The following is a 16,711-nucleotide window of genomic DNA, read 5'->3' on the forward strand; positions in this document are numbered from 1 at the left end:
CTACGCCCAGCTGCCGCCCGCCTCGCTGCAGCTCGTGGGCCCGCACTACACCGTGCCCTATGCTGTGCCGCCCGGCTTCCTGCCCGGCCCCCTGCTCTCGCCCTCCGCCGGCCTGGGCGCCTCGCACGTGCCCCACTTCGTGCCATACGCCTCTCTGCTGACCGAGGAAGCCGCCGCCTCCCCTCCAACTACCTCTCCCGCCCACGCCTTCAGCAAGCCTGCCTCTGCCCTCTCCCCCTCCAGCCAGGTCCAGCACCATGCTGGCGCCCAGCCTTTGGACATCGCCCAGGGGAGGCTTCCTGTCTATTACCACATGTCCCGGCTGCCCCCGGGCTTCTCTGCGTATGAGATGCCTGCTGCCGCTGGAAGCCCGGATCCTCCCGTGCAAGAGAATCAGCTGAATTCGGACGCAGCATCTGCCAACGGCGGACAGAGACATCTGGAGCATCATGTGGTGCGGAGGACTGGCGAGGCTGTGGACTGTGCCAGCAGCAAAGCCGAAGCCCAGCTGTGTGGGGCGGCTGTGGAGTGCGTGTTGGATGGACAGTTCCTTTCAGGTTACCAGACTCTAAGAGCAGAGGTCTCTGTGCCAGCTCACAGAAGCACCCCGGATACTGACCTGGAGGTACAGAGGGTGGTTGGGGTGTTGGCCTCTCAGGATTACCCGATTCTGGCAGCCCAGAAGAAGGATGGCCTGAGCCCTTTAAACCTTTGCCATAACATCCCTGATCAGCAAGGGGAGTCGGGGGACTTGTGGAGGAGTCCCATGGAGGCGGCTGCTGCTGCTGCAGAGAAGAGCCAGCCCAGGAGCCCATATGCAATGTCCCCCGAGGAGCCAGTCAGATACAGACAGCTAACCAAAGGAATGGCGATAGCCAACGGCAAGCCGGTTTTAGTGCCGGTCGGGTCCGAGCCCATCAGGTCTTCCGCCTCAGAGACCCTGATACGGCAGAGTCCCAACACACTGGCCCGGGGGAACATGCTGGACAAGGATTTGGGCCCGGTGCAGCCCCCCAGCTCCTCCCATCTGCCTTCCCATTTCATGAAAGGAGCCATCATCCAACTGGCCACCGGAGAGCTGAAGCGGGTGGAAGATCTGCAGACCCAGGACTTTGTGCGCAGTGCAGAGGTGAGCGGGGGCCTGAAGATCGACTCCAGCACAGTCGTTGATATCCAGGAGAGCCAGTGGCCTGGGTTTGTCATGCTGCATTTTGTAGTGGGGGAGCAGCAGAGCAAAGTGAGCATCGACGTGCCCCCAGAGCACCCCTTCTTCGTGTATGGCCAGGGCTGGTCCTCCTGCAGCCCGGCGCGGACTGCCCAGCTCTTCGCCCTGCCCTGCCACAGGCTCCAGGTGGGGGATGTCTGCATCTCCATCAGCTTGCAGAACATGAATGGCAACTCTGCTTCTCAGGCGACCTGCCCTCCCGCGACCCAGCTGGTGCCTGCCAGGGAGCGAGCTGACAGAATGGTGCAGGGGTCCAGAGAGCACCCCTCTGCACCTCTGCACAGTGAGAGGAAGAGCCAGGCAGAAAGGGACAGCACTGCCCACGGTGCCTGTGCGGAGCCCTCCCAGCCTGAGCCGGGTGGCCAGCACGGCTGGACAGCCCCCAACTTCCAAAGATGTACCACGCAGGGGGAGGAGCCCCGGCCATCCCTGCTCCGTCCCTCCTTCATCCCCCAGGAAGTGAAGCTGTCCATTGAAGGGCGCTCGAATGCCGGGAAGTAACGCTGCGAGGCCCTCACCTGGGTCATGCCCCTGGCTGAGCCCCCCTTTGTCAGGTGGAGATTTTGCACAGACTGAGCGACGGGTTGACTGGCGAGGCTGCTGTCTGCCTGCAGAGCTGGTTCGGTTCCTGTTCAGTCACCGATCAGATCCTCTCCTGGAATCCAGAGGGCTCCAGTGCCTCAGGGAGCAGCAGCAACAGGCGAGTTAGGGATGGAGGATGGGGGATGTGGTCATGGCTGTGTGGCCACAAGCATTCCAGAGCTCGGGGCTCTCACACGCCTCTGAGTGCCTGAGCGTCCTGCAGGCCGGGGATGGAGCACTCGGGGTTGGGGGCGGGAGCGGGAGGGGCGGACCCAGGAAGCCACAGCCCAAGGTAGCAGATACAGTATCGGAAGTGTTTGTTCCTCTCTATGGTGGTGGGGAGCTGGGTCCCCGCGGGGGCCAGGGGCACCGCTCCCAGCCTCCCCACTTTTCACACATGCACTTTAAAAGGACACTTCGTCACATGTTGAGCTCTTGGGGTGGGGGCAGGTGTTTCTCCGACAGCCTCTCCCTGACATGTCTCCTCCACTCAGTCCCATGGGACTTTCTGCTAGCAAAGCCCCTGCAAGAGTTGAAGGAAACCAGAGAGGGAGGGCCAGGTGGGGGAGTGGGGTGTGGGCAAGTAGGGGCCTCAGGCAGCTGAGCTGAGGCAGGAGGTATTGGTAGTTCCTGTGATAACGCCAAACGCAATTACTTGCCACCGAATCTGAGTCCGATGGTTGTGTTTCCTAGTGGCAGGTGCTATAGCAAAGGAGCCGGCGAGGCTGCATTTCAAACCTCCCTTCGCATGTGCTTGCTTCCAAGGAAAAATCCCTCTGGCTCAGATGTCCCATTCCTGGGCTCAGCTGCAGGCAGGCTTCTGGGCAGCTGGAGCAGCAGCGAGCGCGAGAACCTGTCCTTCCACTGGGGAGCACGAAACTACAGCCGAGGCAAGTCTGCCCAGTGGCTGCTCGCCCCCTCCAGGCAAAGTCCCCAGATAAGTTACAGACATGGAAGAGCCACGTCTAGGCCAGGCATTCACTGCCACCAGTCATTCAGGAGCGTTCAGAGTAGCGTTGCCATCCCTTGGGCCATGTCATAGGTGTCTTTGTGCCGGCTGTGCTGGGGCTTCTTCCCTGGGTGCCAGTGCCGAGCCATCCCACAGAATGGAGACCAGTCATGGGGAAGGTGGACATGGGCTGAAGCTGAGGCATCATTCAGGGATAACACTGTACGGGCAGCACTCAGTCATGCCGGCAGCCTTGCATGGAGCTGCCTCGGATGGCATGGGTAGGGGTCAAGAAAGGACAAGACCCAGGCATTGTCTGTGCAGGAGTAGGCATTGTGTGGTGTTCAGGTTGTCAGCTGTGTCCAGATCCTGCTGCTGAGGGTGGGTGTCTCTTGGAGGGCACATGCCCTGATCCCCTTGCTGGGATTCTGCTGCTCTCACCCTAGTTCTGTTGCCACTGTTGTTTTCAACCCTGGGCTTGTCTCCTGCTTGGAGGCACCACCCTGCCTGGGCAGGGCGGTCAGCACCCCCTGAACCTCTGATCTGTCCCATGTTGTTTTGCAACAGTGGTTGCAGCTGTTCCTGGGAGCTTGTTAATATTCACTCAAATCCCCCTTGATGTGCCTCAGACCGAGCTGGCCCTGGTACTTCTACAGTACACGGGAGCCCAGTGCCCAGAGCATGTCCCCTCCCACATGCCTGTCTCCTGCCTCCAGCCCTAGGGCCCCAAAACACTCCTGGACACAGCTTCTGTTGTTTCCAAAGTATCAGCACCCGCCTCTCCCCAGGCGAGCAGTCACATTCCCTGCCATATTGGTCCTAAAATCAGGAGTGTCGCAAGCCTTCATGCCTGTGGCCTTGCCCAGGCACAGGTGCTGACTCTGCAGCTTGCAGCTTCCCAGGTCAGGCCACCCGTCCTTGTAATCCCATGGTCTAAAGCCTCAGTGACCTTGCCTGAGCTTCCTGTCCCCTGGGCAGCAGCAGCAAAGAGGTAGCCGCCTGCCCTGTACTGCACCATTTGGTCCAGGTGCCCAGCTTGTGCCTAAACATTGTCCCTCCTGTTTTCCTGCTTGCAGCTTGTAGGCCTGCTGTGTCACAGGTAGGCAGTTGGCCTGTGGCTTCCGGCAGCCTAAGGCAGGGGACTAAGTAAGGGAGAATGTAGCCATGGCTGTAGTGGTATGGACAGAGACTTGTGGTTGTGTGCAAGGTGTGAGCACAGGGACTGATTGTGCGCAGAGGTAACCCCTCTGAGGGCCTCTGAGCTCAAAATGCCTCTACCCCCCACACTGGCAGTGGGAGCGCCTTGGTGTTGGATGTTGGCCCCCGTCTCCTCTGCTTGGTGCCCCCTGCTCACAGGGCAGGGCTCTGGACAGAGGGGGTGGTGGCCTCTGCACTTCCAGCTGCTAGTGAGTGCAGTTGCCCCTTGCCAGCGTGGCCCACTGCCTGCCCGTGCCTAGGGGGAGGCGCTGCTTAGAACTAGCTGCAGGAAGCCGTAGTGGACGTGACCCTTCTCGCTGCTGCTCTGCTCCCCCAGCCAAGGCCTGTGGCCAGAAGGTGGGTTCCAGCTGCCACCCGTGCATGGCATCAGCACCAGGGCCCCGAGCAGGAAGGAGGCTGAGGCCTGGCAGGCAGTGGGATCTCCTCTCCCTGGCTCAGGCCAGGCTGCAAGGCATCCGTGTCACCTTTCTGAGAGAGGGAGCTGGGTGTGGTGTGCGGAGGGCAGGAGTCTGAGGTAGCAAGGGAGAGGCTGTCGAATGGGCTGGCCGCAGCTTGTCCGTGGCAATGGCATGCTGAGCTTCCCAGAGCAATAAGTGTTTTTCCTGCTGTTACACTACGGAGGGAAGGGGCAGCTGGCAGCTCATGCCCAGCCCCTGGCTGGTCTCTTCTGCCCAGCGCGTGGGGAGGCAGTGGAAGCTCCGCAGTCTGCAATAATGGGGTCTGCCGCCCTCCTTCCCTTCTCCCAAGACATTCCATGGTCCTTTCCCCACTGGGGCCAGGCCTGCTCCTAGGGCATGCGGGCCCGTCACTGAGCACAGGGCAAGGTCCAAGTGGCAGAGCTCTCATCACTACCCGACTATGCAGAGGAAGCCCTGGCTGGGAAGGGGGTGCCACTGGGCGCCTGCCACCCTTCCTGGCGGGGAGCGCGTACAATGCACTTTCACACTGAGTGTTCTTTCCCCAGTAGAGAACTAACACCCCGCCTGGAGTAGGAGCATCCTGGCCACGGCGCTCCCAGGGCCACAGCAGCACGTGCCTTCCCCAGTGCCCTGCGCAGCTGCTGCCATCTCAGGGCTGCCTGTGCTTGCAGAGGCAGCTGCTGCGATGTCTCCCAGCCCCCTGCTCTGTGGTCCCGGCCTGCGTACTGCAGCCAGTATGCTGAGGGTGGGGCCCCTCCACTGCCAGGGCACGCACGGAGGAGGGGGCGCATGAGCCCCGGGACCCTGCTCCAGCTCGGCCCGGCTGCTCCCCGCTCCCACAGCACCTTACGGTCGGGGCCAGCTCTGCACCAACAGGTTCACGGGCTGGAGGCGCAGGGAAGTGCACACTAGGGAGGTGGGTTGGGCTGCCCCGTGGCTAGGAGGTCTGTGTAGATACATACTGATCCCTCAACTATAACCCCAGTTATGTAATGGCTGTATTAACATGTAACCAACTGCATTGTATCTAAAGCCTTAGAACTAGTCAGGTGCTCCCCTCCACCGTGCCCCTGCCTCTTCCTACCTGATCTTTAACAAAGCATTAATACTTCTGAGGATAATCTCTATTTTGTTGTGCTTTTTTTTGTAACTGTTTTAAATAAATCAATTTGTACTGTATATTTGTACTTTTGGTGAGATCCTTTCTCCTGTTTTACCATTTTAAGTCTGTACTTGGCTACACACAGATTGTATTTTTATTGTTAATGCTCTTATGAATATTGCATTTAACTTGTTGGCTATGTAAACACAGTATATATCTATATCTCTATATATAAACCAATAGCTTTTCCTTTGGTGGTGGCGATTTCTTGTGTCCTTGGCACCCATGCTCCTGTGGGCACCCATGCTCCTGCGGGCATGTGGGGTGGCTCCCTGGGCTTGTGCAGGTAATTGTGAGGCTGACGCCTGTGTCAGTGCAAGGGTCTGTTGGTAAAAGTGGGAGGCCATTACATGCAGCTCCACCTCCTCTTCCCAAGCCCCCCTGTCCACGGTGAGGAATAAAAGGGTCCTTGGAGGTGCTGTGGGCAGCAGGGATCACTATGTGCTCTTGGCCCTAACGTACAGTGGCACCCACACAGGCCAGACAGCCACGTGGGTCAGAACACAGATCAGCATTTGGAAAAGGCCAGAGATTGGCAGGGAGTGGGACTGCCAGAGCAAGACAGTTGGGAGGCAGCAGGAGCCAAGGGAGACCCCCACCAGAAGCAGGACCCCTTCCTTCCCTGAGCCAGAGAAGGAGCAGGGGCTCCTGGAAGGCTGATCTGAGAGGCACTGCAATGCAAGAGACACCTCTCTGGTTAAGGTAAGACAGCAGGTGGCAGGATGGCAAGTGCAGCAGGGTGCAAGCAGCTGGGAGCTCCCGAGGACAGTGCTTGTTACTGCCAGATGGTACGGTGCTCTTCGCTATCCAAAAACCTCCGTGCTGTTACAGGCCTTGTTACTGTGGTATGTAGGCACCAAGCACAATGCAAACGGGCGTAAAGGAGGTTGGAACTGGTGAGAAAGTTCAGCTTCTAATAAACCCTTTGATGGCAAAGTGAAGCTTTTATTTTTGCAAGCCTTGAACTGTGAAACCAGAAAGCACGTCACAATAATGATAGCTCATCTGACTACTTGCCTACCAGACCGAGGAACTTCTTACCCAGCCATGGGGATTCTGGGAGCAGTAGCTGTGGTTGAGCTAGTGCATGTAGTTTAGAGGTCGTCTGTTTGAAAGCTATCTCTTGCTGAAGAATCCAGCACATTGCCTGGTAAGTCATTCCTCACCCTTGTTACCTTGTGCCTGCTTCTAGTTTGACCTTGTCTAGCCTCAGCTCCCAGCATTTGATGCTCTTTAATACTGTTTCCCCTAGGTTGGCGAGCCCTCTGGTATCAAGATCTTTCCCTGTATGCAGTGACAGGCTCTGACTACGATCAGTTTATCCTTTTTGCCACCACACTGTTCTGAGTGTCTGCCTGGGCTGCTCATCCTCTGCCTTCCCCATGCTGCCTTGAAGTTGCTGATTTCCAAGCTGAAGTCCTGCTTCCTGTAAGTCCAGCCAACATTCTTTGTACGTTCTTGTGTTCGGCTGTATTTAAACATGGGTCTGAACAACCTGCTTTACTGACACGATCTGGCTTGTGCTGTGAAGCTGAGCTCTCCTGAGTATTTACCTTGTCACCAACTTTTCACCTGCAAACTCAAGAATGTGGCAAGCAGGCAGCATCGGAATGCACAAGCTCTTTTGGAAACAAAGCTGCCTTGGCTCTGGGAGAGGGACCTGATTCACCTGCTTGTTTTAACTGCGGTTGCTCCATTAGGAAGATCCTGAAGTAGTGCATACAGGAATCGAGGTTTGGTTCTAAAACCCAGTAAAGAAGAGACTGCAGCTGCTGCTGAGTGAAGGCAGCTCACAGAGCCCATGCCTCCAGCAGGGCAAGCACTGAGTCGGAGGCATAGGTGTAAAAAGTCCCTGCAGTCAGGCTGCGTATCCTGTATGCTTAGTAAATCCCAGATTTGACATTTAGCATGAAATGCCAGAGGAGAAAGGACACACGCCAGTACAAGGTGCTGGGCCCTGAGATTTGTGGCCTGACCTGCACCTATTTCACAGCTGGGAAACGGGCACATCATCATCCTATCCTTTCAGAGGGAAGCGGTGGGAGTCCCTTAGACCACGCGCCGTCAGCCTGAGGATGCTGAAAGAATGTTCCTCCTGTGCTTTCTGCCCCAGTTCCAGCTCTGCAGCCTGAAGGATGGATTGTCGCTTTTGGGGGATGCTTCAGAGCAAAGTGGTCTCACGCTAAAATTCTAGGAATTCAGGAGACTTGTTTGGTTTAACTTTGGCCATACACAGCCAGGGCAGGGCATTGAGACAGATTTCATGGTGTGGCCCAGAGCTTGGGTGACTACTGAGCTGACTCGTCGAAGAGCCAGTTCACACTAAGGTGTTTTTTTTAAAATGCCTTCATGGGGTAGGCAGGGCACATAGCATGTCAGTACTGGGTAGGAGACATGAAGCTGCTGAGATGTCCCCTCTCTGGGGTAGCTCGTGGTAAAGGGTACGTTACCCTGTCTATAGCAGGCTGTTAGGCTGTGCCAGATAACATCTGTCACTGCACCCTCAAATCCCAGCCTAGCCATAGGGGGAGGGCGCAGAGAGTTTGTCTCCAACATCTCCTAAAAAACAACCACTCTTCCTCTTTCCTCTGCACCATTCCAGTGGTCCCGGCATGTGCAGGGTCTCCTCTGGGTCACAGTAACCAGGGTGTGCGTGGAAAATCTGTTTGTCCTCAGCTGCTTTTCTTTGATGTCTCTCCAGTATATTTCTCTTGTGGCCAGAACTGGTCACCCACCCACGCCAACACATGGGGACCCACCCCAGGGCAGGGAGTGGGGAGCAGCATCCTTCTCCGAGCAGCCTGGGGTGTTCGTGGTCACAGCAGGGCAGCATCAGGATCAGGGTGAGAGGCTAGCTGCTGTTGGGGCCTGCGCCTGGTCCAACAGGGCAGGATGCTGGTACTCTCCCCCTGACCCAGCAGCTGCACTCCTGTTTCCCCATTTGCCGGCCAGCATTTCTGCAGGGCCTTGACATGTCCAGGAAGCTCCTGCGTTGCCCGCAAAGCCCTTCCCCAGGTTCTGTACTGACAGAACAAGGTTCTCCTGCTGCTCCCTTCCTCAGTTTGCGTGTTCCTCTGTGCTCTAAAGCCCCCTGAACAGGAAGAGTCTCCCCTCACTGCAGTGCTGCACGCACAGCAGTGCACCGGCAGCAGTGGAGGAGTCCAGCTCTCCAGGCTTCATTGCCCCCTGTTAGAGACCCGGCAGGTGAGTCATTTCCCCTGCCAGTGGGTGGGAGTAGCATGGTCCTGAGAACCATGGCGGGGTCTCTCCAGCCAGACAAAGCTAAGGCTGGACATGGCCTGTCAGCAACCACGGCAGCCAGGACCTGGTGCCCAGATGGGGCCTGAGCACCAGAGGGAAGCAACATGCAGTGAAGGGGACTCGTACATAAAATTAATTTATTTTTCCCTCTGTTCACAGGTTGTGCTTGGCCCCAGGGCAGGCTGCCTCCAGAGTCCACGCCCAACTGTGCTGCCCAAGCAGACACCTCCTGGTGCTATACTGCTCCCTTGGGCAGGGGCAGAGCCAGTCCCTGGGCCCGGGAGGGGCAGCCAGGCCCCATGCAGAGCCCCTTAGGGGCATGGAGCTGCCCAGAGCAAGGTGCTGGCGCCGTGCAACAGAGGGGCGCGGTCCCTGGGCTGCCCTCAGTGCAAGGTGCTGTTGCTCTGCTCCTCAAAAGCCATCTTGCCCAGCAGCTGGCTCTCCAGCTCCACGCTGCCCACTGGCAGCTGGAAGAAGTTCATCTCGGCAGCCAAGGCTGCCATGGCAGAGGAGTCCTGGCCAAACTGGGCCCGCAGCATCATGTCCATCTTCTCCAGGCGCCGCTTGAGCCGCTTGGCCTCGCGCTCCCGGATGAGCCGCGCCTGCCGCTTCTCAGGGGTCTCGTTGGCACGCTTCAGCCGCATGGCCTCGCGGTCCCGCTGCAAGCGCCGTGCCCGCTGCTCATCTGTCTCCTGCATGCGCTGCAGCCGCTTGGCCTCGCGATCACGCATGCGCCGCACCTCGCGCTCCTCCGGCGTCTCATTGTCGCGCCGGCTCTTCTTGGCCGTGCGCTCCCGCTCCAGGCGCTGCAGCCGCACCTCCAGGGGCTCGTTCTGCCGTCGCAGTGCCCACTTACGCACGCCTGGGGCCTGCGCCTCCAGCAGCTTGCGGTAGGCCGCGCAGTTGTTGCACACGAGGAGGACGCCTGCAGGGTACACAGGGCCGTGGAAGGCAGTGTCTTTGCCCTCAGCACCAGGGGGACCCTCAGCATGGGGGGTGGGGAGGTGATCTGCAGTAAGCACCTCTGGCAGCTTCTCACTGCAAAACACAAAGAGCACAGTCACGGCGCTGCCACAGATGCCAGGAGCCCTGTCAGGCACAAGGGGCAGTGCAGAGGGTGGTGACAGTAGCTGGGCTGTGGGGGGAGCCTCCCTGCCTCTGCATGGCTAGGGACTAGGAGCATCTGGGCAAGGGGTCATGGAAGCCCTGAGCTAATGCTGGGCGGGAAGAGAAGGAACGAAGGGGGAATTGCATCTTGAGCTGGCACCTCCTGGTTCTACCTGCAAGTCCTTGTGGTACCAGAGAGGCAAACGGAGCTGGGCCGTGAGCTGCTGGGAAGATCCCACAGACTGAACAACAAAGGGCTGGGAGCAGCGCAAGCCAATGTGACTCCCTTGTGCTGGCACCGGGGACAGGGCTCTCTAAAGCACAGGACGCAGCACTGGCTTCTCTCCTACAGAAGTGAGGCCCGTGTTCTCATGAAGCGAGGCTGGTGTTCACTGTGCAAGGGAAGCCTCTTGGACCAGCGCTGGTCGTGGAGTCCCATCAGCCTGGGATCCGCATCCACCAATAGGCAGGGACAGTGGGAAGCAGGGTCCCTGGGGGAGCAGAGCCAGCCCTTCCCCAGCTCAGTGCTGTCGTAATTCATGATGCACTTGCTCCTGCAAGTGTTGTGGGAGGCAGCCCAAGGTAGGGCTGGCGCCCCTACCTGTGGAAGGTGGCGTGGGTGGTGAAGCGAGCCCCACACACGGCACAGTTGGACAGCTGGTCCTCGGAGTGGATCAGCAGGTGCCGCCCAAGGGATCCTGGGGAGCTGAGGGCTCTGCCACACACAGGACACATGTAGCTCTTGGCGCTGACCACAGCTGCTGTGTGCTGCAAAGCAACCATAGGCGTTCAGTGACCCGGAGCCTGCCTTGCACGCAGCAGGTGCCCACGCATCCTTTGGGGCAGCCCTTGTCTAGCCCTCAGCTTGCCTCCTGCTGCCCTGCACGAGTCCTGAGTGTGGGAAGTGGTATTCAGCACTGCCCTTTAAGCTACCATTTAGCACCTGGTCAGGTAGTGGGGTGGGTGCTCCTGAAGCACCATTGCTGTGGGTGGATGAGCACCTCCTTGGCAGGAAGTCGACTGCCCTAGCAGAGAGGCAGCTGCCAGAAGTGTGCAGAGCTGTGCTCACCAACCCAGAGAGCTGGGGACCGTCTGGTGGGCCAGCCCTAATGCTGCCCATTCTGTCTGGGGATCGGCATCATGACTGGCTCCACAAACCCTTGCGGCTGTGGGTAGTGTGCCCAGTGTGGGGTGGGGCAGGGCAGAGTGCTCTGAGAACTGGTCTCATCGGTAGGAGGGAGGAATAAGAACCTGCAGGACTGGGAGGACATGGCTCTGCCTGAATACTGCTAAGTTCTGGGGCTGAGGCCAGTGGCAGCTGGTGCCCTGAGCTGGGGCTGGGGCCAGGGCCGGGGCCAGTGTTGGTTGTGCTCTGCGCTAGGGCTGGGGCCCTGGACTCTGAGCTGCAACTGGGGCTGGGGTCAGCAGTGTTGGTGATCCGAGCTGGGGCTGGCGCTGAGGCCAGTGATGTTGGCACCCTGGGCTGCAGCTTGGATGAAGATTGATTTCCAGAACTCTATCCAGGGACCTGCTCATCCTTGCAGCCAGGATTGTGGTTTGGGAGATTTGCTGTCAACTTTGAGAACTTCTCAGATAGGGCAAAGAGTCTCCTTCTGCCACAATCAGCTCTCTGAGTAACCCCAACACCCCTCCGGCAGCGTGGCGCCTAAGCACAGGGCCACAGAGGGCTCCCAACTGCCCTTTGCCACTGGGAAGGGAGGAGCCCCTTCTACAGAAGTTAGAGATGCAAGAGGTTTAGGGTCACAGAGATCCTGCAACAGAGAAGCTTTGTACCTGGTACACGTGAGCAATGAGCTGCTCTCTGCTGCCACACTCCAGCTGGCAAAGCGGGCACTGTGACAGCCCCAGCATGGGGTCTGCATTCAAATTCTCTGTCGCCTACAAACAAGGAGAAGCCAGATCAGGAAGACTCCCCGCTCGGCCCTCCCCGGGCACCTGCTACTGGAACCAACTGCGATGCAGTCCACGGTGTGTCCAGTAACAGGCCCTGCCTCACTCTGTGCCAATCTGTGCAAGCAGGAGGAAGAACAAGCCTACAACAGAGGCTGCGGAGCCAACGGGAAAAAAGCGAGCTCCCTGGAATATGATGGGGCCCAGTTCTGTCAACTGCTGACCATGGGAGGTGCTCGGAGCCTGGGGAGGGCCAGCAAAATAAACCCAGCGCTTGGGAAGCAGAAGCAGATCAGAGGGAGGGGAGCTGGGACACCTGCCAGCTCCTTGGAAAGGGTCAGGGAGTGTCAACCGGAACCATCCCTTCCATGGCAGCTCTGTACAGCCAGTCTTGGCACTGCCTGCCTACCTCCTACCAGCTGTGGCTGAGGAGGAGGTGTGAGCAGTTACGCTGCCAGGAAGAACCCTGAGCCCAACCTGGCTGGATGACCAAACTCCCCTGTCCCAGGGGAGGGGCCGGGATGCGCCGCAGGAGCGGTAGTCGCCTGCCTCATTCTCTGCCATATGTTGGGTCCTGGCTACAGGCTGCTCTGTGTTCTCCAGTTCCTTTTTCACTTTAACCACTGCTCTGTCCTCCTCAGAGGTGTGGGAAGAGGCCTCATCCTGCGTGGTCTCCTCTTCATCGCTGTCACCTGGAACAGAAAGGAGCTACGCTAGGGCCCCGCAGCAGCCCGAGGCAGTGGACTGTCATCACCATGCATGCACCACTCTGCTGTGCCCTCCAGCCACCCCATCCCATGCCCAGACTGTGCAGAACTCACTACTGCTGGAGTCGTGATCTTGCAGCTGGTGGATAGCTGGCCGCGGGTCCCCAAGTGCCCCAGGAAAGTCAGTTTTCATCATGGCCTGGCGGGCTTGTTCCTCCAGTCCTGCGAAGACCTGTTCCCCTGGCAGCCAGAAGAATAGAGGGGTCAGGCTCAGCAGCACATTCTCCCAGGAGCTAAGCACACGCACACCAGAAAACCCCTCTACGCCAGCCTTGGACGGGCTCTGCTGTGACCCCTGCTCAGGACACCTGCACCCTTGCATCTGCCCAGGCCCTGGTCCTGAGAAGCTGTTACTGACACACAGCCCCCTCCTTCCCAGCAGAAACATGGCCACCAGACCATTCTCCGCTTGGCTGTCACTGCACTGGAGAAGATGTCTTTCAGCTGCCAGGAGCCCTCCTAAAGCCCAGACATGTCCACAACCCACGTTCAGGTAGGCCCTGCACGGTGCTCTCACTGGGGCCCTAAGCTAGCAGCTGAGCTCTGCGATAGCAGTCGTCACTCGTTTAGGGGAGAAGCATCAGAGGGATGTGGTTATCACCAGCTGCAGAATGTCAGCACCCCCCATCGCAGGCAGGCCTGTGTATGCCTGAAATCTGGAGTCAGTAAAAGAAATCTGGACACACTGAGGTCTGGCAATCCATAGGCTGGGCCCTAAAACCACCTTACATCTGCTGGCAGCAACAGCCTTCACCTGGTACGGGCGCAGGTTAGTGTTTCGGATCCAGATCAGATCAACCTGATCTTCAAGATATTACATCAGGCGTGTTCTCTCAAACCGTCCCTAACACCTCCCCTCTCTCCTTTCTGCCCCTCAAGACGTCTCCACAGGGCAGAGTTAGGATTATTCAGGTGTGAAAGATGACTTGGAGTTGAACACACAGGGCCTTTTCGGAGCGCAGTCTAGCTCTGGGCTGCCGCTGTGGGGACAGTTACAACCTCCCTGTGAAATACATTCCCCAGATGACTGCCAGCCACTCTCCGCATCCACCACATCTCCATAGGGGCTTCACCTGCAAAGCTATTTTAGTCATGTAAGGAGTTCAAGAACAGCAGGCCCCAGGATGCAGGCACTTGTGGCTATTTCTGATAATTTGAAGATAACAAGTGATACTTGTTTAACTCAGTACATTGAGCCGGATGTGCTCATATGCCCCGGGTGCTTTGCGGGTTCTGCAGCCACACAAAGCAACCAGATGACACTGGCCAGTCATGCTGGGCTTACAGCTGCCGTGCACTGTCAGAGCATACATCAGGTCCCCTCCCTGTCCTCCTCACCCCCTGCACGCACTGCTGAATCCTCCCTCTGCTGGAAGGGCCACCCCTTTCTTCTGCAGCCTGAGCCCCTCTGGTGCAGGCCATGCTCTAGCTCTCCTTGCCCCATTTGTCAGCACCTCCCCCCCGGCACTGTTGAGTGGATCTGGTGCAGCTCTGGTGAGTTAGTTCTTTAAAAGTATCTTGGGTTGTGCTTTTTTGTCCTTATCTTCGTAACAGAAATGGGTCCCTCCCCTGAGGCTGGATGTATAAAAATGCTTTTTCTGAGAAGCTCCTGAGGAAGTGCCCTTGTACACAATGGTTACCATGTCCCATTGCTCTCAGTGGGACTGAGGCAGTGGCTTCCCATAGCAAGGATCATCAAAGCCTTCCTTTGTTCTCCATGGGAGTGAAGCCAAGCTGCCCTCCAGGAGGTTGGTGCCACCCAACATGGACAGAAGACAGAGGAGGACACTTGGAGGAGAAAGTGAATAGAGGAAGTTGGCATCCTTGCCAAGGATGCCCTGTGTATAAGTTCAGGCTCACTGAGTGCAACGAGCAAAGATGCATTGGAAACTACTTGCGTTGTTCTGAAAGGAAACATTTGCTGCTTCTGCCAACCAACCAAACTTGCAGTTAGAAGGACAGCGGGGAAGAAACTGACTGTTTTGGAAGTAAAAATTTACTTGTAAAAACTACCATTGCTCCAGATCCAAAAATCTGCAGTTTGAGCTGAAATCACTCAGGACAGAAAAAAGGTCTGCTGTAGGGTTCTAAATATCAGTGAAATAGTTCTTAATAAATTAAACTCTGATTGATAGATTTACTGGTAAAGTCTTAGGAAATGCCATAGTTATTCAAAGAGCAAATACGGTAGCACAGAGGCAGACACAAAGTACTTTTCATATGTGACAAAGCCAAACCTCTGCTTTAAGTGGGAAATTCAGCTTTAACCTTGGAGCCACAGCTGGTCCCAATACAATGAGAAAACTGCCCCATGGAGAGCTAGCCCTGTGGCATATAGCAGGGTAAGCACCATTGGTCTGGTGCTCCATGCTAGCCAGACTGCTTCAGTCCCCATTCTGCTTCGCCGCTGCGCTTGTGCTCCTTTCCTAGCACATATCCCAGAGCAACTGGCACGGCTTCAGGAAGCAGTGACTTGTGGGAGATTGCAGAAGGGCTTCAGACATGCCAGGGGCACTATGGAAGAAAAGGCTGAACTGGAATCCTGGAAGCTCCTGGCACCTCAGGGTACTATTGCTCCCTCCTGCTTCTCTCAGAAGGGAAGGTCAGGACGTGCACTTTATCAAGAAAGGTTTCTGCTGCAGCTTTTGGAGTCAAGAGGACAGACGCGAATGCCACAAGGCCTTGTCTTAGAAGATGTGGTGGAGGGTGTTCTGGTGGTGCTGGCTACTGAAAGCAGCAGTGCCTAGGGTAACTTGCAACACAGGCACACACCCCCCAGTAGCAGACAATTGTGCACAGTGCAAGTGAAAGGATGGAGCCACGTGTGCGTCGTGATAACTCAGACTTGCAGAACCGAGTTATTCGAGGCCTGGGGCAATCAGCAGGTACTGCAGCATTTCAGCACCTCTGTTGCTGATCTCAACAGACCACGAAGAGCCCCAGGGAAAATACACTGATCACCTGCTGGTACCTTGCTACCGAGTGGCTGCCAGCCAGAGGGAATCATTCTGGAACCAGAAGGTCTGTGGCGTGCTACAGGGGTGCATCAGCAAGCAATTCCACAGTGCTAGAGCTACTGGGGGAAGCACATGTCTGTGCTGTCCTCTTCCCTCCCTCCCCCAAGCCTGCGATGGGTTGTGGTCCCTGGGGAAGCAGGCCTTATAGGCCTGTTGTGGCAGGTTCCTTATCAAGTATGCAGAATGAGTGGACAAAGGTGTGATGTCAAGGTTTCCAAAGCCTGGTACTTCACAGGAGTGGGCAGAGCACAGGACATGATTCCTGTGAACAGCACTGGCGGCAGTCATAGAGCAAGGCAGTGATACCTGCCCACTGCCCTGTTACGCACGTGAAGCCAAGGCGGTGCCTCCCAGCAGCAGTGAAGCGCGGAGGCAGTACAACTTACAGCCGTTCCTTGCGTTGGTGCTGCATGCTCTTGGCATTCTGCCCACGCCAGCAGTGTGTTAGGGTTGCACACGTTCAGAGCAAACATATGCAGTTGAGAATAGAGGCAGGAATCTTTCGTTTGAACTCTGAGTGTTCCTGGGGCCACATTTCTCCCCACATACCCCACTGGCCTGGTCTCTAAGGAGTTTAGAAGAGTGCACTGTTGGTAACGGAGGAACCAGCTGCTGCTTTTCTGTGATTGGCAATGGCAGGGTTATACTGTTTGTGCATTTACACCTCTCCTGCTTCAGTGACGTTTGCTTCCCTTTGGAAAGGGAGCAGTGTCAGGAGAGGACAGCATGCATGATGCTGCAATGGCAGGCCCTCCTCCAGAAGTTTCTTTATTAAACACAGCTAACTGCAGTGCCAAACCCAGCAGCTATGCTTGAATTACAGACAGCTAGACACAGAGAAACTTCATGAAAAAGCCTCTTCCCTTGGGTTCTTCTCTCCACAATCTTGTGAAGGAGCAGGACAGCCGAGAGTAGGGGCAGCCTCTGAGACTGTGCAGGAGGGATGTGCAGCAGCCAGAACCAGGTGGAGAATCGATGTGGCAGGCAACAATTCTTTTCCACAGTCGTCATCTCTCTGATCCATGCAAATGCAGGACACAGCTCTTGCTACTTCTGGGAAAAAGGCCAGCAAGGTTCCCTTGCCTTCCTGCTG

General features: G+C 57.0%; 2 protein-coding genes across 5 annotated transcripts in view; one reads left to right on the top strand and one right to left on the bottom strand.

The window, feature by feature from the left end:
- Nucleotide 1: 1 nt before the first annotated feature.
- ATXN1L (ataxin 1 like) lies at nt 2–5,744 on the top strand (the record flags this gene model as incomplete). Its single annotated transcript, XM_006036022.1, has 1 exon — nt 2–5,744. A coding segment is annotated over one exon (1,725 nt), but the record flags the coding sequence as incomplete, so codon positions are not given.
- Nucleotides 5,745–6,259: 515 nt separating this feature from the next.
- ZNF821 (zinc finger protein 821) overlaps nt 6,260–16,711 on the bottom strand; it is a 13,524-nt gene continuing 3,072 nt past the window's right edge. Inside the window, exons 1-6 of one of the 4 annotated variants that reach the window (XM_006036011.3) lie at nt 16,005–16,705; nt 12,656–12,781; nt 12,312–12,526; nt 11,718–11,822; nt 10,525–10,691; nt 6,260–9,854 (exon numbers count right to left, since the gene is read on the bottom strand). In XM_006036011.3, coding sequence (XP_006036073.1) covers nt 9,200–9,854; nt 10,525–10,691; nt 11,718–11,822; nt 12,312–12,526; nt 12,656–12,781; nt 16,005–16,041 — 1,305 coding nt within the window. In that variant the 5' untranslated portion in view covers nt 16,042–16,705 and the 3' untranslated portion in view covers nt 6,260–9,199. Of the gene's footprint in view, nt 9,855–10,524; nt 10,692–11,717; nt 11,823–12,311; nt 12,527–12,655; nt 16,706–16,711 lie in introns of those variants that run through there. The other 3 variants (XM_025192221.1, XM_025192220.1, XM_014525879.2) reach the window with 3 other exon arrangements.

Source organism: Alligator sinensis, unplaced genomic scaffold, assembly GCF_000455745.1.
Source record: "Alligator sinensis unplaced genomic scaffold, ASM45574v1 scaffold1060_1, whole genome shotgun sequence".
Taxonomy (NCBI): domain Eukaryota; kingdom Metazoa; phylum Chordata; order Crocodylia; family Alligatoridae; genus Alligator; species Alligator sinensis.